At 46.1% G+C, this 23,121-nt stretch overlaps 1 protein-coding gene across 2 annotated transcripts in view; it reads right to left on the bottom strand.

Annotated features, from left to right (window-relative positions):
• The window catches only part of SLC6A13 (solute carrier family 6 member 13), a 34,970-nt gene extending 17,561 nt beyond the window's left edge, over positions 1–17,409 (bottom strand). The window contains exons 1-4 of one of the 2 annotated variants that reach the window (XM_012748283.3): positions 17,362–17,409; positions 14,478–14,684; positions 2,947–3,081; positions 768–908 (exon numbers count right to left, since the gene is read on the bottom strand). In XM_012748283.3, coding sequence (XP_012603737.1) covers positions 768–908; positions 2,947–3,081; positions 14,478–14,679 — 478 coding nt within the window. In that variant the 5' untranslated portion in view covers positions 14,680–14,684; positions 17,362–17,409. Of the gene's footprint in view, positions 1–767; positions 909–2,946; positions 3,082–14,477; positions 15,466–17,361 lie in introns of those variants that run through there. The other variant, XM_076007827.1, reaches the window with a different exon arrangement.
• Between the last annotated feature and the right edge of the window lie 5,712 nt (positions 17,410–23,121).

Here is a 23,121-nt window from a genome sequence, read left to right as displayed (position 1 = left end):
TGAGGCAGCAAGCCCAACCAACCCCTCCTTTCCCTCCTCCTCAGCCTACTCAACCTGAAAACCGTGAGCACAGAGACCTTCATGATGATCCACTTTCTCTTAATGAATAGCAAATATATTTTCTCTTCCTTAGGATTTTTCTAATGACATTTTCTTTAGCTTCACTGTAAGAATATAGTATATATGCGTTAGCAACTGTTTGTGTTATCAGTAAGGCTTCCAGGAAACAGCAGGATATTAGTAGTAAAGTTTTAGGGGAGTCAAAAGTTATACACAGATCTTCTGCTGTGGGGTCAGCAGCCCTAAGCCCCGCACTGTTCAAGGGTCACCGGTATATTGATGACCCATAACACAGTCCATGCCCTGGACGAAGTCCAGATGAATTGTGAGTTTGAAAGATCTAAATAGTATCAAAAAGAAGATATGAAAAACAAATAAATGAACAAAAAATATATCCAAATGTCAAACTAACCATATTTCAAATTGATTTAAATAAACGGCTACACTACATTAAAAAGAAGTCAGTTCTATTTGCATAGCATATGAGTTGAACACATCAATTTCTTTTTCTAAACCAAGTCTGTGACACTTTGCCTGTGGTGCTGGTGAGCTGGCTCTACCGTGGCATGAGCTCTCCATGGCCTGCCAGCGGCTTCCAGTGCGGCCCGCGTTGCGGCTGCAGATGGGGTTGCCTGGGACATGAGGACAACCCACTCTGGGCACTGTGGTGGAGCAGCAGGAGCAAGTGACCTGGGCGCAGACCTCACCTGTGTTCCACTCGTGGCGGCAGCTGCCCCAGGGCAGGTCGCTGGTGAAGCTGCTGAAGAGGTAGAAGAGAGCCCAGGCCAGAACGATGATGTAGTAGAAGTTGAGCAGGACGACGATCATCTGGGAGGCGTAGCCGATGCCTGCGGAGAGACTGCAGGTGGGGCTGGGGACAGAGGCAGGGCTCCCGCGCACGCCCTCGCTGTCGGGAGTGGGTCTGACCCACTGTGCGCGTCCCAGGCCTGGCTCTCTCCCTCCCCCAGCACCCCAGCCCCTGCCTCCTGTGCCCGCCAGCCCTCCCCATCGTCACCAGGTTCTGAAAGCTCGCTGATTCAAGATGATCTTTAAAATGTGTAAGACTAACTCCAAGATACCAATAGTTAATGTTCCTCAGGATGAGTCTGATTCATTTCTTAAATATCAAAACCCAAGTTAAGAGCAGGGACAGACAAGTCACATAGGAGAAAATATGGACAGTGAATATCCTCTTAATAATTGTAGATGTGTTAAATGAAACAGTAGCGAGATGCCATTCTGCATCTTACAACCTTGGTGCACTGTCTTTACAGATGATATAACACAGTGGTTTCCAGACTTGTCTGTACATTAGAATTACTGGAGATTTGCAAAATTCCAAAGCCCAGGCCAGACCTCAGACCACTCATTAATAAATCATACTCTCTGGGGATGGGGCGCAGGTCAGGATATTCTGAAGGTCCTCAAGGGATGTCAATGTGCAGGCAAGTCTGGAAACTGCTGACAGAACCCAAAGCTGCTAGCGATGGGGGTGAGATGCCTGCTCACGAGAGCTGACACTGTGATCAGTGTAACATGCCCGCAGGACAATTTTATAAACCAGATCAAGAGACAGCAACTAGATTACCCATTTGCTCCAGTAATTCTAATCCTGGGAATTTATCCCAAAGAAATAATTCCAAAAGGGAGTGCAGCTATCTGAACACATATACATGACAGCAAAATACAAAATTTTATAAGTAATTGAAAATAAGCAAAAAGCCCCAGAGAACTGTTAAGTAAATTATGATATATCCAGCTGATGGAAGTTTATACAACCATTAAATGGTTATTGTGTAGAAAATGGAAAATAAAACTAACCAGAAAAAAGAAAACATAAAATGCATATTCCATATTAATAGATATACAAACTCTGTAGAAAGAGAAAGAAACTGGAAGCACCCCAAACACTCCTCCATGGGTGAATGGTTAAACACACTGTGGTACAATCATGCCATGGAAAACTACCCAGCCACAGAAAGGAACAAACTATTGACACACCCTGTGACCTGGACAAGTTCATGGATCTTAAGGGCATCATGCAGAGTGAAAAAGCTGATCTTAAAGGCTTACAGACTGTTTGAGTCCATTTATGTAACATTCTCAAAATGACAAAATCAGAGAGCCAGGGAGCAGATGGATCAGTGGTTGCCACAGGTCAGGCAGGGGAGGGTCTGGCCACCACGCAGCAAGGTCTCTGTGGAGACGGGGCACTTGTGTCTTGACTATGGCGGTTGTACAGACCTACACATGTGATGGCATCGCACGGCAGTTCACACACACACATGAGTGCATGGGAGGCTGGTAACATCTGAGTAAGGTCTGTGGAAAGTACTAGTGACAATTTCCAGGTTTGATACTCTACTATAGTTACATTAGATTGGATAAAACTGAGTGAAGGGTACACAGGACCTCTCCATACTATTTTTGTAAATTCCTGTGAATCTATAATTACTTCAAAATAAAAACTTGAAGAAAATCCTCTAGAGAAAGAGAAATAATGAAATAAAATACACTAAATTTTAAATACTATGTCAAGATGGTAGAACTGTTAATGACATAATTTTTTCTCATTTAAAATTCTCTTTTAAAATATTTTAGAATTGTCTTTAAAATACAATCACTGCTGCATTATATATATATATATATATATATATATTTATATATATATATATAGCTAAAATAGCTTTACATTCTACTTATTTAACCTAAAGCCTTGGCCCCATTCTCAGATGGACCAGGTGATTAGCTCAGTATTCGGCCACAAGCCAAGAGGCACAGAGTCTTCTCTTAACCTCAGAACTGCTGCCAATCGCTGAAGTCATTCTACATAAAGTTTACAACCACTAATAAGGGTAGCCCAGAATCAAGCACAGAACTACTCACCCTCAAAGATGGGGCAGATCTTCCTCCAGGCTGTGACGCCTCCCTGGCTAGTGTACTGGCCCAGTGCTGTCTCCAAAAGGAAGACAGGAATCCCACAGGTGAAGAGGAAGATGAGGTAAGGGATGAAGAAGGCACCTGTGGGTAGAAAACAGGCCATCCATGGCCTGGCACTCTTCTCTCCATGGCCCGCATTTGCCTCCTCCCGTGCCCACTGCACGCTGCCAGCCAGAGCCCTGGAGGTGGGGGACATGCAAAACTGCGGGACACGTCTCTCTGGATGTCTGTAGCCACAGCAGGAATCCGGAGTCACCAAGTTGCCCAGGATCGACACAGTCTTGTGCTTCGTTTCACTGCGACATTTCAACCTACATCTACCAAGGTTTGCTCCCCACCAAACGTCACCTACTGCCTAACAACACATGACTGTGGCAATGGCAAGGCCCTTGTTAAATATGGATATCCAGGAGCACCAGCACAGCCTACAGTCTGTAATTTTTTTCAAAGAAATGATTGCTCTTAATCTCAGAAAAGGACTTTGGCAGGCTGAAATGGGTTTCCCTTTAGTAATTGCTATGGTTTGAACGTATCCCCCACCGTTCAAGTGTTGGAAACTCAACCCCAAATGTAACAGTGTAGGGAGCCGGGGCCTAGTAAGAGGTGATTAGATCATGAGGGCAGAGTCATCACAGACAGATACTGTCACTGTGAGCATGAGCGTGGGTGTGTTATGCAAGCAAGTCTGGTGCTCTCTCTTGCCCTTCCGCCTCTGGCCATGGGGTGACACAGCACAAAGTCCCTCACCAGATGCGGACTCTGACCCTAGACTCCCCAGTCTTCAGAATCACAAGAAATAAATCTCTGCTCTTTATAAATTACCCAGTCTCAGGCATTCTGTTATAGCAACACAAAACAGACTAAGACACGACAACAATCTTTCTGCTTCTGTTTTCATGATCATTGGCTAAGACAAGATTACTGAAGCCAGAAATTCTGGTATTTTTTTCTACCACAGACCTTCATCTATGGGCAAAGTGGACAGAGGAACCCATAGGATCGAACACCAGGAAAGAGAGAGCTATGTGGGGAGGGGTATCTGCAGAGGATCTCCCTCCACCTTCCAGCCGAGGATTGGTCACTGCAAAGGTGTGAGGAGACTACTCACAGTGAGGGGAAGAACCACCCCAAAGATAAACAGTGCGCACACAGTGCCTGTTCCCACAACCCAGGCCAAACAATCTCGAGATTCTCTGGGCAGAAGGTCATTTCCTCAGTAATGGGGAATAATGATTCCTAGACTGAACACTTCAGTCCTACCTCACAAACCTTAAATGCAAGATGCAGAAAGATCAACTGACTTCACTGATCCCACAATAAAGCTCAAAAACATTCACATAAATATAAGAATATCTAGCAACAAATGAGGCAAAAAAATCACTATATCTGGCATCCAATCAAAAATTACCAGGAAAGCATAGAAGTGGGAAAACATTACCCATGATGAGTGGATATATCAATCAATTGATCCTGACTCATAACTTTCACAGATGTTAGAATTATCAGAAGAGGATATTTAAAAAGTTCTTATAACTGTATTGCATATGTTCCAAAAGTAAGATAGAGACATAAAAGATCTTGAAAAAGATCCAAATCAAACTGCTAGAAATGAAAACTATGATGTGTGAGATATAAAATGTACTGGATGGGATTAATGTCAGTAGACATAGCAGAAGAAAAGATTAGTGAACTTTAACCATAGTAGAAACTATCCAAATAAAACACAAAGAGAAAAGAGAATGTTTTAAAAAGAATGGATGTCACTAAGCTCTGGGATAACTTTAAGTAGTCTAATGTACTTGTAATTAGAGTCCCTGAAGGAAATAAAAGGTTCAGAAATTTTTGAGGAAACAGTGGCTGGAAATTTTGCAAATTTTATGAAAACTATAAACCTATAGATCCAAGAAGCTCTACAAACACCAAGACAAAAAACATGAAGAAAGGCCGGGCGCGGTGGCTCACGCCTGTAATCCTAGCACTCTGGGAGGCCGAGGCGGGCGGATTGCTCAAGGTCAGGAGTTCGAAACCAGCCTGAGCAAGAGCAAGACCCCGTCTCTACTATAAATAGAAATAAATTAATTGGCCAACTAATATATATATATAAAATTAGACGGGCATGGTGGGGCATGCCTGTAGTCCCAGCTACTCGGGAGGCTAAGGCAGAAGGATTGCTTGAGCCCAGGAGTTTGAGGTTGCTGTGAACTAGGCTGACGCCACGGCACTCACTCTAGCCTGGGCAACAATCGAGACTCTGTCTCAAAAAAAAAAAAAAAAAACATGAAGAAAACTAAACCAGGGGACATTATACTTCACATCATTGAAACCAGTAATAAAGAATTTTTAAGGGGAAATCTTACCAATAACCAGACACAGGGGCAGGGGAAGACATATATGTACAGAAGAAAAAGGACAACGATAACATTAAATTTCTCACTGGAAACAATGCAAGAGAGAAGACAGTGACAGGGGGCCACATTTATTAAAGTACTAAAGGAAAAGGCTGCCAACCTGGAATTCTAAACCCAATAAAAATACTATTCAAAAATGAAAGGGAGGCTGGGCCCAGTGGCTCACGCCTATAATCCTAGCACTCTGGGAAGCTGAGGCAAGAGGATCACTCAAGGTCAGGAGTTCAAAACCAGCCTGAGCAAGAGCAAGACCCCGTCTCTACTAAAAATAGAAAGAAATTAATTGGCCAAATAAAAATATATAGAAAAAAAAAGTGAGCCGGGCATGGTGACACATGCTGATAGTCCCAGCTACTTGGGACTCTGAGGCAGAAGGATCACTTGAGCCCACAAGTTTTAGGTTGCTGTGAGCTAGGCTGATGCCACGGGACTCACTCTAGCCCGGGCAACAGAGTGAGACTCTGTCTCAAAAAAAAAAAAAAAAAAAAAAAAGGGAAATAAATGCTTTTTCAGACATGTAAAACCTGAAAGGATATATCATCTGCAGACCTGCACTACAAGGATTGTTAAAGAACGTCTTTCAGGTAGAGGAAAATGATAACTCCACATAGAAATATGGATCTAGCCAAAAGAATAAGGGCCCTTAAGGCTGGGCGTGGTGGCTCACGCCTGTAATCCTAGCACTCTGGGAGGCCAAGACCAGCAGATCGCTCAAGGTGAGGAGTTTGAAACCACTCTCCAATATACATAGAAAGAAATAAATTGGCCAACTAAAAATTATAGAAAAAATTAGCTAGGCATGGTGGCACATGCCTGTAGTCCCAACTCCTTGGGAGGCAGAGGCAGAAGGATCACTTGAGCCGAGGAGTTTGAGGTTGCTGTGAGCTAGGCTGACGCCATGACACTGTAGCCTGGGCAAAGAGTGAGACTCTGTCTCAAAAAAAAAAAAAAGAATAAGGGCCTTTAGAAATAGTAACTACATAAGTAAATATATGAAAATATTTTTCTTAGTATTCAAATATCTTTAAGATAATTGACTAGTTGAAAATATTTAGTTAAACAAAAATAATAACAATGTAATGTGGAGTTTATAACATATGAAAAAGTAAAATGTCTAAGAGCACAAAGGTCAAGAGGAGAGGAAGGACAGTACTATTTTAAGGTTCTTATATATAAAGTGGTATAATATTACTTAAGGATAAACTGTGATAAGTTAAAGATGTATACTACAAAGTCTGAAACAACCACTAAAATAACTTAACAAAGAGTTATGACTGGCCAGGCACAGTGGCTCATGCCTACAACCTTAGCACTTTGGGAAGCTGAGTTGGAAGGACTGCTTGAGGCCAGGAGTTCGAGATCAGCCTGAGCAACGTAAAAGGACCCTGAGTCTATTTTAAAAAATTAGCTAGGCATGGTGGTACATGCCAGTAGTCCCAGCTACCCAGGAGGCTGAGGCAGGAGGATTGCTTGAGTTTGAGATTGCAGTTAACTATGAGCATGCCACTGCACTCTAGCCTGGGCAACAGAGCAAGACCCTGCTCAAAAAAAAAAAAAAAAAAGAGGTATGACTAATAAGCCAAAAAAGTAACAAATCTAACAATGGGTTAATAAAAAATATTCAATTAATCCAAAAGAGATGAAAACAAATAGTAAGATAATATATTTATACCTGACTATATGGATAACTGTATTAAATGTAAATGGTCTAAATATCCCAATTAAAAGGAAGATATTGTTAGATTGGCTTTTAAAAAAAACTAGCAAGATTCAACTATATGCTACCTAAAAGAAATCCACTTCAAATTTAAAAAAACATGAAGAGGTTAAAAGTAAAAGGATGAAAAATATATACCATTCTAATACTAATCAAAAGAAAGCTGGAGTGTTTAATATCACACAAAGTAGATTTCAAAGCAAAGAAGTCTACTAAGAGTAGACAAAATCATTTCATAATGATCAATGGATCAATTCATCAAGAGGACATAATATCCTAAATACGTATTCACCTAATAACAGAGCTTCAAAATATATGAAGCAAAAACTGATAGAACTTCAAGCAGAAATAGATAAATTCCTAATTAAAATCAAAGATTGTAAGATCCCTCTCTCAATAATTTATAGAATAAGTAGAAAATGATATAAAAGACAGAAAGAAGACAGAAAAGGATAAAAATGATTTGAAAACCTTACCAAGTGACTTGACATAGTTGATATTTATTGAACATTCTATCCAACACAAGAGCAAAATATACACTTTTTTCAAGTGTACATGGAATATTCACCAAGATAGGCCATATCCCAGACCACAGAACAATCTGAGTAAGTTTGAAAGGATTCAAGCCATACAAAGTATGTTCTGTGACTAAATTAGAAATCAATAAGAGGGAGACATTGGAAAATGCCCATATATTTGGAAATTAGGTAACACACTTCTAAAATGACCCATGGGCCAAAGGAGTAATCAAAACAGAAATTAGAAAGTATTTGTAATGGAATGAAGTGAAACACAATGTATCAAAATTTGTGGAATGCTGATAAAGCAGTATTTAGGGGGAGATTTATACCCCTAAATGGTTATTATTAGAAAAGAAGAAAAGTTTCAAATCAATTACCTCAGCTTCCACCTAAGAACTGAGAAAAATAAGAATAAATGAAACCCAAAGTAAGTCAAAGGAAATAATAAAAATCAGAGTGAAAATCAATGAAATAGAAAACAGGAAAACAATAGAGAAAATCAATGAAACCAAGGCTCTGTGAGACAGTCAATAAAATTGACAAACTTCTAGAAGACACAAATTACCAGTATGACAAATGAGAGCAGTATCATCAGTAGACATTCTATAGATAGTAAATGGATAATAAGAAAATATATGAATAACTTTATGCCAATAAATGTGACAATGCAGGTAGAATGGATAAATTCCTCAAAAAAATTACAAACTATCAAAGCTTACTCGAAAGAAAGAAATAATCTGAATAGCCCTAAAACTATTGAAGAATTGGGTTTTTGATTTAAAACCTTCCCACAACAACAACAAAACTCTAGGCCCAAATAACTTCACTGGTGAATTCTCCAAACATTTAAGGACGGAATAATTCCAATGCTATACAAACTTGTCCAGAAAACTGAAAAAGGTGGCATACTTCCCAACTCATTTAATAAAACCAGCATTACCCTAATAACAAAAGCAGACAAATACTTTATAAGAAAAGAAAATTAAAGGCCAATATCTTTCATGAACACAAATACAAAAAAAATCTAAACAAAATTTTAGCAAATCTGGTCGAGCGCGGTGGCTCACGTCTGTAATCCCAGCACTCTGGGAGGCCGAGGCGGGCGGATTGCTCAAGGTCAGGAGTTCGAAACCAGCCTGAGCAAGAGCAAGACCCCGTCTCTACTATAAATAGAAAGAAATTAATTGGCCAACTAATATATATATATAAAATTAGACGGGCGTGGTGGCGCATGCCTGTAGTCCCAGCTACTCGGGAGGCTGAGGCAGGAGGATCGCTTGAGCCCAGGAGATTGAGGTTGCTGTGAGCTAGGCTGACGCCACGGCACTCACTCTAGCCTGGGCAACAAAGCGAGACTCTGTCTCAAAAAAAAAAAAAAAAGCCACAGTAATTAAGACAGTAAATATATGGATCATGGAATAGAATAGAATCTAGCAACAGGTCCATATACATATGGGCAACTGATTTTTGACAAAGATATAAAGGCAATTCATCAGAAAAAGGATAGACTTTTCAACTATTCTTTGGAACAAGCGGATATGCATATACCAAAAAACATGAACTTCAATCCCTACCTTCACTGTATAAGAAAATTAACTCACAATGAATCATAAACCTAAATGCAAAACCTAAAACTATAAAACTTCTAGAAGAAAATATGAGGCCTTGGGTTAGACAGAGATTTCTTTTATGTGACACCAAACACGTGGCTCATGAAAGAACACACTGATAAACTGGACTTTATCAAAATTTTAAATGTCTTCACTTCAAAAGACACTGTTAAGATAGGACATAGAATGAAAATATAGGACATAGAATGAAAAAAGGTATTACAAAATGCGTATCAAATAAAAGACTTGTATCTGGAATATATGAAGTCTCATTAACAAGGGATAAATTACTGACACATGACAACTATGGATGAATCTGGAAATAATTATGCTGAGTGAAAGAAGCCAGACTGAGAGAAGTACAAATGGTGTGATTCCGGTTATTTAAAGTCTGGAAATGCAAATCACGGATGTATGGTGACAGCAAGTGGGTGGTGGCTGCACTAGGGAGCAGCGGGGTCGGGAGCGAGGGGAGGGATTTGACAGGGACAGGAGGAGACTCGGGGGTGACGGCTGTGTTCATATCTTGACTGCAGCAGTGGGTTCGTGAGCACACACGCACATACACACACACACACACACAACTTATCAAGTGGTCCACTTGATAATGGCCCACATGTGCTGTGTTTACTGTGAGCTGATGGAGAGCAGGGTCCTCTGGTTCTTCACCTTCCGAAGACCCAGCTTGTAGTCCGCTGGGCCATAATTCAGGCACTAAGGGAGCACTGAGGGATGACCCTGAGGGCAAAGAAACAAAGTTTGCAAACAACTCAGCCTAGCAAGTCCACAAATCAACTCAAGAGAAAAACTAGGGAAGAGAGAACCCAGTAGCTGATATGAAGTCACTGGGAGCCCCAAACATTCCAGAGAGAAAGTTATCAGCCCAGCTGAAGCCCTCCCATATTCATGCCGCCTGCTCACCCCAACAGACCGAGCCACTGTTCGACTGCAGGGTCCCAGAGTCTCCTCTGCGCCGCCTCCCCTGCCGCACAGAGCTCCTGGGCAGCCTGCCACAGGGACCACGTCCACACCCACCCGGAGGAGCTACTGGCCCTAGAATCGTGGAAGGCAGCAGGGCATGGAGCCCAGGGGCACCCAGCTGCAGACCAGGTAGTCCCGAAGGGCTCTCTGCCTCCCCCTGCCCTAGCCCTGCGCCAGTCACCACCAACAAAAATGAAGTTAGTCCTGGGGGTGGTGGGTGGAGTTCAAAGTTACCTGCACCCCATATCATCCATGCTAGGCTCTGCAAAATTCTAACATGTGCTGGCATTTTCCACCTTGAGATGGGAAAGACCACACCCCACCCTAGGAAGGACTCATTCTGCCGGCCACCCTTCTCTAGAGGAGCACGCTCTGTGGTGTCACCTGCAACGTGCCAGCCGATGTTCTAAGATATAAGCTGAGGACACTCCACCCGAGCAACAGAAGGGCCAGCTTCCATGGACAGTGGCACAATGCAACCAACATCAGCCTGACCAGCAGCGGGCACTGAGCAGTTAGTGTAAAGTGGTAACAAACTGTCATGTACTACAAAGCAGTTATCACTTTTATATGAAGAAAAGTGCTTCTCATTTCTCTTTATTCTTTGGGATCTACAAACACCATCACGGCTCACGGCCGCCCTGCTGCCGCCCTCCTGCTGCCGCAGCCCTCTCTCTCCCTGCCGCCCACCGTCCCCTTCAGGACGTTCTGAGAGGTCACGCTGTGGCACATACGCTGCGGCCTCACGAGGTGGCTCCACCCCAGGTATCCTGGGTGCTGAGAAACTGCGTCTCTAGCAGCCAGGGCCAGCCACACCCACACTCTGGTCCCTGCACCCAGCTCTCCCTGCACTCTCCACGCTGCCTGGTCTGCCCACTTTCCGTGCTCTTCGCGCCTGTCTCCCTCCTCTAGAATGGAAGGCCCAGCAGGACAGGGAGCTGGTCTGTTCTGTTTACGCATGCGCCCCAACCACTCAGCACGATCCCTGGCATGTGCGTCAGGCTCGGGCTCAGCCAGGTGTGTGCTGAGGCCGCCCGCTGAGATGGCAGGAGGCGGCCAGTCCTGGCAGCAGAGCACTCACCTCGGAGCAGCACAGTGGGCACCGTGCCCCACAGCTCCCTAGAAAGCTTCCCTGTTGCTGCTGGTTTTAGATGGGGCTTCTTTAGATCACTTGGCCAGCTTCCTGGTTTTCAACTGCGGTTTTCAGGTAGCACTGTTAATACTGTGTTCTATCATAGTCTTCCCTCACCCCTTCCCTGCTCTGGAGCTCACTTCTAATTAGATCAACCAAACGTTAAAGCTGGAAGAAATGGAAAAGACTTCACTTATATTTTTAGTTTGGAACTAAGATTATGCTTTGGGGACTTTTTCGTCCCCTTTCCCACGGGACAGATGCTACTACTAACGAAGCTCCTCTGTTAGCCTCCCTTGACCCCCAGCAGAAGCACTTGCATGAGGCTGTGGATTCGGAGAAAGGCCCAGCCGTGGGCTGACAGAACACAGGACCAGGGCGCGGTGCAGCCAGAGCACCCAGCACCTTCTCCAGCACTGGCTCCTGTCACCCCTAGGAGCCCGATCCCCGATCTGAGAACCGAGGCTTTAAACAAAATCATGGAGCCAGGAGGAATGGAATCAAACCAATCCAAACGTCCCGTTCTCCCACCCTCCTTCCCGTACCAGCAGCAACGTGTCTGCTCAGAAAGACACACCAGGTCCGCATGGAGGCTCACACCTGGAATCCCGGCACTCTGGGAGGCCGAGGCAGGAAGATCGCTTGCGCTCAGGAGTTCAAGGCCAGCCTGAGCAAGAGCGAGACCCTATCTCTACTAAAAGTACTAAAAAAATTAGCCGGGCATGGTGGCGCATGCCTGTAGTCCCAGCTACTAGGGAGGCTGAGGCAGGAGGATTGCTTGAGCCCAGGAGTCTGAAGTTGCTGTGAGCAAGGCTGACGCCACGGCACTCTAGCCCAGGTGATACAGCGAGACTGTGTCTCAAAAAACAAAAAAAAAAAGAAAGAAAGAGGCATCAGTCTCTGCCTTGGCAAAGAGGCAGACAACCGGGTGAAGCGCTAGGCCATCTCTGTAGCAGCTTGCTGTGCTTGGGTGGGGGATGGGGGTGAAAGGAGAGGCGTTAACTGACAACAGAATGGTTAAAGTGCTGGGAACACCAAAAAACAGAAAAACAGGCAGGTCTAGGTCCTTCTGCTGACTGCACGAATCTGTGATCAGCTGCCCTTACCTAGGCAAAAGAGCCTGTCATTAATTCAGCCAGGGCCCAGCGAGACTCACGCCCTTCAGAGCAAACCTGGGCCTGTGCCCGGCTCAGAGTCCCTCGGAGCCCTCCACACCGCTGCTGGCACCCTCGGCGAGCAGGGCAGAGGAGCACCGGGGTCTTGCGCTTGGTCAAGGGACGAGACCATGAGTGGTGGCGTAAGGGTTAAATAAGAGACCGCGACTGGTCCGAAGGGCCCCTGAGAAGTTCTCTTCTGTCCTCCCAATCTTGTCCTAATTGCATGTGGGATGGCAGGGCCTCGCCAGGGGGAAGAGGCCACAGCAACCACCGTGCTGCCTCCACCTCCCACACACACAACCACGTGCAAAGCCCGGGGCGGCAGGCGCTCTTCCCTCCCTGGGCCTGCCTTCCAACACAGACCGAGCCAGCACGCGCCCCGCTGCGCACCTGCGTTGCCAGACGGACCCTCCCCCAGCACTCCTGTCACTGCTCCCCGAACACCCGTTCTCCAGCCAGCAGCTCTGCATTGGACCTTAGGCCTCCAAAGCCCTTTCCCCCACCCCCATCCCTGCTAATTCCCAGGCCAAGCTTTACCCAATTCCAAAGAGGCTTGGGAAAAGCTGCTCACCTTCTAATCCCTTTGCCATGTGAGGGGCTAAGCTGGCTTCCAGGTTCCAGACACAGAGTCATAGCACCTGGCCCAGTGCTACAGACCCCTGCTTGTGCCCTGGGCCGGCCCCACTCTTCACCAATTCTGCAGAGGAAGAGCACTCAGGCTTGAATTCCTGAGCAAGCACGCAGAGGGCCGAGGGCAAGGCAAGGAGGGGAAGACCTCCCCCTCCCCTCACAGCATGGACCGAGCAAAGTCCTGTGATTCCAGGCCACTAGCCAGAAATTCCTAGGAAGAAAGAACGTTCCCATCCCTCCGGACCAACACACGTTAACCTCCAAGCCCAGGGCCATTCCTGATTGCCACAGACCTGGGAACAAGACTCTATGGGCCCAGAGCAGCTCCTTGTGTCCCCATTCCTCCACTCCGTGCCGGTGCCTTCTCTCCCAAATCACTGTGAGACTCAAGCCTGATGCCTTCGGAGGCTTCTTGTCCCCTGCAATCCTGGGCCTGTGAAATGGCCTTTCCCCTCAACATTCCCCTGCAGACACCCCCTGCAGGCCATGTTCCAGTCCAGGCTACAGCCTCATCACAAAGCCAGGCCCGGGAGCCCCAACCCTCATAAGCTTCACCCACCAGCAAGGAGGTGCTCTTCATCCCCTGGTCCACGGAGCCTCCAGGGCTCCCCATGGGGACGTGGAATTCCCTGAACGTGGGTTGGTGGTTGCAAAATTACTGCCGTGCCATGGGTATATAGCAAAGTTACCCAGGGGGCTGGAATTCAGGGGCATGAACTCAATGATGACCTGGTAAAGAGCTAAAGTGAATGCTCCGCCCACAGCACACACACACGTGTGCAAATGTGTAGTGGGAAATTTTTAAGGGAAGAGCCACTGGTGTAAAGGGGGGTTGGGTATTGGACGGTGTAGGGAACGTCAGGGCGCAGTAGAGAAGGGCAAAGACGCAGGCCAAGGCTGAGGAATCTTAAGACCACAGGATGGTTTGTTATTAACATCTTCACCAACATAGCTGCTATTTATTACGTACTTTACACACATTGTCTCTGATCCCTACAACAACCTTGAGAGGTAGGCATTATTATATCAACTGACATGAGCAGCAACTGAAGCTCTGAGAGAGAATTAGCAGAGCCAGAATCCAGACTCTGACGCACCAGGCTCCAAGGTGCCATGTGTTTAGGGCGCCATACTATAAAAGAACCAGCCCCAGGAAAGTCGCTGATCTATCTAGGACTCAGTCTCCTGCAGTGTCCTTAGCGACTTTAAGTCCTTCTAACTGCAGCATCCTGTGTCTACAAGACTCCCTGAGGGACAGGAAGGACAGGAGATGGAAGCATCCTCCTTCCAGGGGTAGGTGGGGTGGCGCAGCAGCTCTCACCTCCCCCGTTTTTGTAGCAGAGATAGGGAAACCTCCAGACGTTGCCCAGCCCGATGATCTCCCCGGCCACTGACAGCACAAACTCCATCTTGTTGTTCCAGTGTCCCCGCTCCAAGCTTCCATCTTCCTCCGCCTTTTCCGCGACTGGACACGCAGGCTTTGTCTCTCCATTGCTGGCTGCGCCTGGGACTCTGCTGTCCATTCCACCTGGAAAGCCAGCGGGCGCTCGGTGACTGCTGGGAAGCCCAAAAGGAAAGCCTCCCCCTCCCTTCGCCAGCACTCCCAGGGACCAGTGCCCTGGAAGAGGGTGAATTCCTCCTCCCTTCTCGGCGGACAGGCCCTCCTTAGCCTCTCTGACGGGCAGAGGCTGGGCAACGGCTACTGAGAGCAAATGTCCCTTTCCCATGTCAGGGAGAAAGTGTTGACGTCAAAGCACAGACTTGCTTCCAGCACGCAGGTTCTCCCGCCGGGGCCTGTGGACACTGAAGCGCTCGCCTGGCCCCAGTGCCGGGCAGGTTCTCCTGCCACCCTTGCCTTGCCTGCAAGCCCGGTGCTGTTTCTCCACGTCAGTGCTGGGGGCCACTAGGAGAATGGGGCTTTACAGACCCTCAAAGCACCACTTGCCCTTGCAGGAATTTACTCAAAGGACACAATTGTGACTGTGAGTAGAAGACTTGGCATTAAGGATGTTTATTGCTTATCACAGCAAAAATTAGAAAGCACACAAACGTCCAAACATGGTAGATAGGTTAATAAATTACGGCACATTCCTACAATAGACTACTGTATAATCATTAAAAACTATGTTGCGGAAAAAAGGATATTGAAACAAAAGGATGTTCATAATATATGAAGCAAAAACCATACATAGGATATGATCATGCCTCACAGATATTTTATAAAGTATTTATATGCACTGAAAGATTAGGATATCCACCAAAATATTTCTCTTTCAATGGTTGGATTATAGGAATATTTTACTTACCTATATTTTCTACATTTTTATCAAAGAACATGTTTTATTTTTGTAATATAAAAATAGACACCAGTTTTTTGGTGTGGGGCTGTCCTGAGCATTGTAAAAAGCCAGTTTTTAAAACAGCCTGTCAGAGGAATGAGAGCAGCCAGGCGGGCCCAGAGCCCGCGAGCAGACGAGGCCATCTGTCCAGGGCTCCCTCCACTCTCTCTGACATCAGCATAAAAGGAAAACCAACCGTGGGTTCTTTTTCTTTTTGGTGAGGACAAATGCAGATGTCTGTCCCAGTGGAGAAGACAACACAGACGAAACGAGCCGCGTGCAGACCTGCCTGTAGGGCATGGCCTGCGCCAACCGCCACGGGCAGGAGGGTGAGCCCAGCCGCGCTCACGCCGGGCACTGCTGTGACGAGGCCGTCCTCGCGGCCGCTGTGTGAGCGCCAGTCTTGCCTCCACTGTGCAAACAAGGAGGCTGCAGCTCGGAGAGGTTGAACAAGGTGGCTCTGCCCCTGCTCTTTCAGCTCCACCCGCTCCATCACATTGGCCACCTAGCTTCATCAGCAAGTCGAGTCTAAGCATCTTCTAGCGGCTCACCTCATTTTATACGGCAGCCCCTTTTCTGGAGAAGTGGGCGGTGGACTTTTCTCTGGGCCTCAAGCCAAGTTCATGCTAACAGAACTTTCTCAGTGGGAGCCAGGCTCCTTTGGCTCTGCCTCCCCACTTGGGCTACCCGAGGGATCCAGGAAGTTAGAAAGTCAGGGGACAGTAGGCATCCTTGCTTATTTGATAAATTAGGGAATGGGCTCCAAAGATTGTCTGTGGGTTACAAAGGAGAAACTCAAGCCATTGGTCCCAAGCGGGCTCCTCGGTCCTTTAGAGAAGGCTGTCTAAGACAGGTGCTAGCTCTGGGCCTCACCTTGCATTGGACGGGCATCTCCGACTGGTGGAAAGCCACCCTCACCCCTTCACTCCCAGACCTAAAGGAAGCAGCAGCCCTCTACTTGACCCCTGAGCCCCGCTGTAGCTGTGGAGGTAGCATGTTGCAGTTGAAAGGACAAGAGCTATAGACTCAGACAAGCCTGTGTTTTCTCTCGTACCACTGCCTGATTTCAGGGAAGTTCATGAATGACTCCGAGCCTTGGTGTGCTTGTCTATAAAAGTGAGGATGAGGCTGGGCGCGGTGGCTCACACCTGTAATCCTAGCACTCTGGGAGGCCCAGGCGGGCGGACTGCTCAAGGTCAGGAGTTCAAAACCAGCCTGAGCAAGAGCGAGACCCCGTCTCTACTATAAATAGAAAGAAATTAATTGGCCAACTAATATATATAGAAAAAATTAGCCGGGCATGGTGGCACATGCCTGTAGTCCCAGCTACTTGGAAGGCTGAGGCAGGAGGATCGCTTGAGCCAGGAGTTTGAGGTTGCTGTGAGCTAGGCTGACGCCATGGCACTCACTCTAGCCTGGACAACAAAGCGAGACTCTGTCTCAAAAAAAAAAAAAAAAAGTGGGGATGATAGGACATACTTGGCCATAAAGGCTGAATGAGGACCACAGACGCACACGCACACACACTTGGTGGAATAACAGGCACTCAGATTTTTACTTTCAATCTTGTCAAAGAATGATCATCTCATTTCACGAAGAAAGTCTTCATTTTCCTAGAATCAAGCCCAAATGTCTTTCCTCTCAATCTAGGGTTCTCTTTTTCCAAATTGCACTTATCCCTTAAGTCAACACCTTCCCAAGTTTCAGAAAGTGAAGAAAATAGCATACAGTCTTTGCATATGCACGCATACATGTCAGAAACGTATTTTCTGGGAGAGGATCAAAAGTCCCTGGTTGTAAGTGGATCCCGCCAACCTGCAGTGTGAGACTCAGAACCAGAGAAAAAGAGAAGAAAGCATTCCGAACCTTTCTGAAGTTGCTGCCAGAGGTCCAGTCAGGGGAGAAGAATTATCTAAGGGGGCGGGGAAGGTGCTGGCTATTTAAAGTGTGGCTGAAGAACGCCTCTGTGGCACTTGTAATTCTAAACTTGGCCCAGCCCACATTCCACCCTCCTGCTTTCCCTCCTCTGTTCTCCCCTCCCTTGTCCTCCCCTCGCCACCGCCTGGGAGGGCCCACACAGGAGTGATTTCATGGCCGCGGTGTGTGCATGCCCTGCAGGTCTGGCCAGTTGCTGGTGAGTTTATCAACACCAGGCTGTCTTCCCTGCAGCTCACATGGCTTCCTTCTTGGTGACCTAGGGTCTCTCTACAGGGATCCTGCCTTCCACTCCTTTCTCCAATGCAAGTGTTCCTGCAGATCCATCCAGTAGGTGCTGCTTAGATTCATTTAAAAGCACATTTATCTTACCCTTTTGCAGTTTACAATCTGGAATAATCAATGATTTAGAACAAAGATACATGGATTACAGAATTCCAAGAAGTCAGAAAAACTTCCTAAACATACATATATGCACACACTTATATACATATAGAAAAAGTCTGGAAAAATCTGAATGGTTAATAGTAGTTACATTTGGAGAGTAGGATTGGGATCAGGAGATGGCACTCATGGAGATTTTTCACTTTTACCCTTTAAACTTCAATATTGTTTGAATTTTTAAACGATAAGCTATAATTTTTTTAAATAATTTTTTAAACCAAGAGGGAAAAGGAAGTTTCAAGGCTTAAAACAAAGCAAAGCCCCAAACTGCCGTGCGTGCAGGAGTCGGTGGCAAGTGGGCGGCAGAGACCAGCGGGGTCCCAGCAGCTGTGGAGTGTGGAGTCACTCACTCGCTGCTGCCCGCGAGGGCACAGCCGGGCAGTCCCAGCCCAGCCACCTGCTGGCCTGCAGTGCAGTGGCGAGTCCTGCGTCCACTGCTTTCTAGCCTGGGGTCTGGAGCAAAGTAGTTACCACAGCAAGCCCTGAAATGGTAGTGTCATTTACACTTTGCTGGCAGTGAGCAGGGAAGTCTTCCTGAAGGGCGTGGGATTGAGCTAGGCAGAGAGAGGCTGGGCTAGGCGGACGGTGAGAACGGGTTACCCGGTGGTGGGGAGGACGGCTGAATGAGGTCATGGCAGCGTGGAAATGTGCCTGACAGGACAGAGAGGAGAGCAAAGGAAGGAAAGCAGAGATTCTAGGGTGGATTCTATTTCTTTGATCCTTATCCACCTCTAGAGCATGAAGCAGGGAAGTTGATCCCTTGGGAGCTCCCTACGCAGCTTCCTAGAGACTATTATCCTTACGGCTGCCCCTTTTCCTCTCCCCTCTGCGCCATCCGTCTGTTAGACTTCCCTGCGGAAAGCAAGAGACCTGCATGGTCCCCTGGGAGAGGCTGCAAACTCGTGCAAAAAGCCCATCTTCAAAGCGAAGCTATCGGCTTCCATTTTTACTTATGGTTGAGTGACACTGACTAATGGCCTGACTGAGCCACTGAGCACTGTAAATTCTGGCATTTGGGATCTAAAATTACCAGATACCTGGAGTTGACTTGGGGCTCAAATTCAGTATTCCGAGAAGCAGATACCAGGCAGCCTTTGGCACCGTGGCACAGCCCCTCGGAGCCTCACACAGCCCAGCGGCAGGCGTTCTCAGATTTCAGGAAAGACTCTCAGTGAGCAGAACATCGTCAGGCCCACCTGGAGTTGGTCTTGAGCTGCCGTTCTTGTATTGAGGTACGCTTGGTTTTACTTGTTCATCCCTTTGTTTTTATATAACTGCTGCCATATCATCATTTTGATTGCTATGTTAATCCTCTCCAAATCTTTGCTATCTTCAATCTCTTTCTCACTATAAAGTGGGAATGGATACAGTAGATCTTTTGACCTGCTTGGGTTGACCAAAGTAAAAAAGGAAAAACAGTGTGAGACCCACTGGCAGACAAGTGTTGGTGGCAGCCCCTGCAGCTCCCTGCCTGGGGTCCAGGTAGGCAGGGCAGCCCTGCTTCTACCTCATGTTGCCATCATCCTCTGGTCTCCTGGGTGCAAGGTCAAATAACCTGAAAACAGGTACTACTAGAATCAGTATGCACCAGTTCTTACTCAAGAGGCTGCATAAGTTTTAAGACTCACTAGAGACTGTCAGTGAGGATGACCAAAGGCTGTCTTCTCAAAATAGGGTCGTGTGAAACAGAGTGAATTGTAGAAAAAGCAGGCCTAGAGCGTCTTGGCTTGTATCAGACTGGTCCTGGGCGTATTTAAATGCCAATATGCCATAATATACACTCCAAACCATTTTTTGTCTCTACTAGGAGTAGAACAAGAACAAATAAATTTTAAAAGAAACATGATTTGTTTCAGAAAGAGCATTGCTGGGCAACATCAATTTCTACACCAGGATGGTGGTGAAGGAAGTGGGGGGTTCTTCTCCTCTGGAGATCTTTAAATTAAGAAGTGTATTTCTGTTTACCCACAGGGTCAGAACTACGCTGACTTTGCAAATATACCACTGAAAGAAAAGAAAGGAGCAAGCAGAATAAACTGAAAAAATTCTGGCTTGCTGGAACTGAACAATTGAAACAACAAAATGAATAATGATAGTATTGGATTATAGCCCAAAGAACAAAACTCACTCATGAGTTCATGCTAAAATAAATAAATAATCAATTAAATTAATAAACTGGGGAGAAAGGACAGTTCTCCCTTACGGTGGAATTATAGTTCACAAAGGAAAGAAATAGAAAAGCACCATCAGACAAACACACTGTAATAATTGTTGCAGACAGATCTACTAAGGAACGCTAAAATTAGTATGTAGAACTAATTTCTAGTTTGAGGAGGAACAGGATTTACATAGTCTCAAAGAATCTCCCCGAGATACTTATTAACTACAAAGGAAAAGATAATACCTTTGGAGTAGAGAAACCAGGCAGAAAACACCTTAACCATGTAACCAAGGTCAGTATCACCAGTAATAAGATATTACCAGGTTTAAGACATCTCAATATCCATTATCAGGAACTATGTGGTTTGATGTGCTAATACTAAGAAGATCACAACATTTCTGTGGTATTCTTGCCAAAAATACAGTTCAATCACAAGAAAACATGAGACCAACCTAAACTAAAAGGCATTCAACAAAATAAGTGATCACCACTCTTCAAAATTGTCAAAGTCATGAAAGACAGGAAAGATTGAGGAACTGATTTAAGCTGGGGGAGACAAAGAAAAAATCATGACTCAATGCAATGTGGAGTCCTGGATAGGGTCCTAGATAGGGTCCTGGCATAAAAAGAGACATTAATATAAAAAACTGGTAAAATCTGAATAAGGCCTTTAGTTTAATAGTACTCTACCAGCATTAATTTCCTAGTTCTAACAATTATACTGTGGTTATATAAGATGTCAACATTAGGGAAGCTGGCTGAAACATACACCGAAACTCCCTGTACTATTAAACTTTTCTGTAAGTCTAAAATTAGCTGGAAATTAGGTGGTTTGTTGTTTTTCTTTTTAAGATTAGGGCTTACTTGCTGGGCGTTGTAGTCCAAGTACTTGTCCTGCTGTGAAAAGTTCTGGGATGTTACATGCAGAAACCAGCGGTGCCACTGAAAACTTTGGGGACTTTTCTCTTGTGTTTGACTGCAGATAGGATAATTAGCCCCAATTCTACAAGCCCAAGGCCTTAAAGAAGCAAAACTTATGACAAAAAAAATTAATAACATCAATCATCACCATTACTAACGATTTTCGAGCACTTCCAATGTGCCAGGAACTGTGCACCATCCCATTTCATCCTCAGAACCAAGCTGCAACACAGGAACTACTGTGACCGTCCTCCAGGTGGAAAAGCAGAGGCTGAGAGAGAGTGAAATCAGGCGCGAGGTCGTATGATGTCTCTGGTAAATGGGAGAGCCAGGATTTGAACTCACGTTTGTAGAATTCTACGGTCCACTATTTCTAACTAACATGCTACACTTTAACTCTTGGGGAGAGGCAAGAGAAAGGCTATAAAGCACAGCTCTTGAACTGTGTTTATTTTGGCTATTACTGGCCCATGGGATTAAACGTTATTTTCTTAGGAAAGAAATGAATAATGAAAATGACAAGAAAAATGTGGCTTTTTAAATTAGATTTTAATTAGAGTGTCGTTGGATCTTTAAGAAAAAAAAATAAAAAAATAAATTAGATTTTAAGACTAATTAGAAGGCTCTCTTTCCTATCCCAGTGTGTTCTATAATCCTCCCGTGCTACTCTGCCCTCATATCAAAGGAAGAAAAATCATACCTTTTCTCTAACTCCAGAAAAGTAGTTGTAGTTATTTTCCAGTGGTATCCAGTTTTTTCCAATCCCTGTTCACCTGATTTCCTGTCTGATTCCCAGAGCATGAGAGAGTTTGCAACATTTATATAACCGGTCCCGCAGCGAGCGCCCAGCTGCACAGGCTGGCGGCGGGGTGCTGAGTGAAGGATGCGCCAGCCCCGGCGCTGTGGGCTGTGCTGAGGGATTAGGGCAGAGTGACAACATTTAAAAAGAGCAACTTCAATCATTTGGACGGTCTTTTCTCCTAAATATTTTCAAAACTGCCGCAGGACCTTCTCTGTGAGGAGCAAGACGACGTGCTGCTGCACTGACGCCGGCGTGGCTGGCGTGGGTGTGAGGCTGGCGGGGCCTCATCCCTCACTGCTGGTGACTCTCCCACTCCGGGAAGCGAGAGGGCTCCCAGAGGGAACATGACTGTCTAGCTCTCACCTGTCCTGTTCTCCCCGAACAAGAACAAGAGACAGGGCCCACCGAAACAAGCCCAGCCTGCTGCTCGCGGCTGCAAAGGGGAACGCACAGGGCAGAAGCTGCGGCGTCTCTGCGCGAGGGTGTGAGCGAGGCCTTGTCGTGGGATGAATCGGTGCTCGGTGACTGGAAGGGGGTTCAGGAAGCAGGGCTTTGCTCCAGATTGGGCTGGATGCTGTTAGGAAGCAGGGATAATTTTATGATTGGGTTTCTTAATGGATTTTATCTAGAAGGCAGGAAGAATGGAGCGCAGCTACAAACGGCGACTGTGAGATGTCACTTGCATTAGCCAGCCTAAGGGGATGTTGGACCGTCACTGTGGTTTGGACAGTGTCCGTGTTTCTATCTCTGTTCAGACATAATCACAGAGCAGTCTTGTCTCACGCCGACGTTCAGCAGCAGCACACCAGGCCACCTGTGTCCACCTAATTGACAGTGTCGGTCCAATCTCTGGCTGTCAGAGGCCACTTTCCTATTTCTCAGCCGTAATAGCCACACACGCTCAGAGAAGAGAGCTGAGACAGTGGAAGGCGTGACTCCAGGGGCAGGAAGGAACCCACACCAATTCCCAGGGCCACTGGCTCTCACCTCCTCCTTCCCATCATCCAGGCTGAAGCCACTCCACCTCGGGTGCTGAGCTGCCGTGCCGACTCCTGATCAACCCAGTTCCAGAATGCCTCTGAGATTTCCACTTTATGTGTTATTCCTGTGTAGGAACATGTGTTATATTCGAGATTCACAAGGCTGCAGGACAGAGAGACAGAGTCACTGAGGCTGTAATTATCAAAAGGAGTTTTATTGTCTAGCTCCAGCTAGGTCCGAGCCCCCAGAGTGCCAGCGCAGTGGCCTCTTCTTCGGGCAGGGACCCTCCTTTGTGTGCTAGTGTCCTTTTATAACTAAATTGTTTACCCACTGAGCATGCATCCACCCCCATAGTGATTCTTACTTCATCCTGCCCCTGATA

Source organism: Microcebus murinus, chromosome 10 (genome assembly GCF_040939455.1).
Source record: "Microcebus murinus isolate Inina chromosome 10, M.murinus_Inina_mat1.0, whole genome shotgun sequence".
Lineage (NCBI taxonomy): Eukaryota > Metazoa > Chordata > Mammalia > Primates > Cheirogaleidae > Microcebus > Microcebus murinus.
This window is presented reverse-complemented; position numbering and strand designations above follow the sequence as displayed.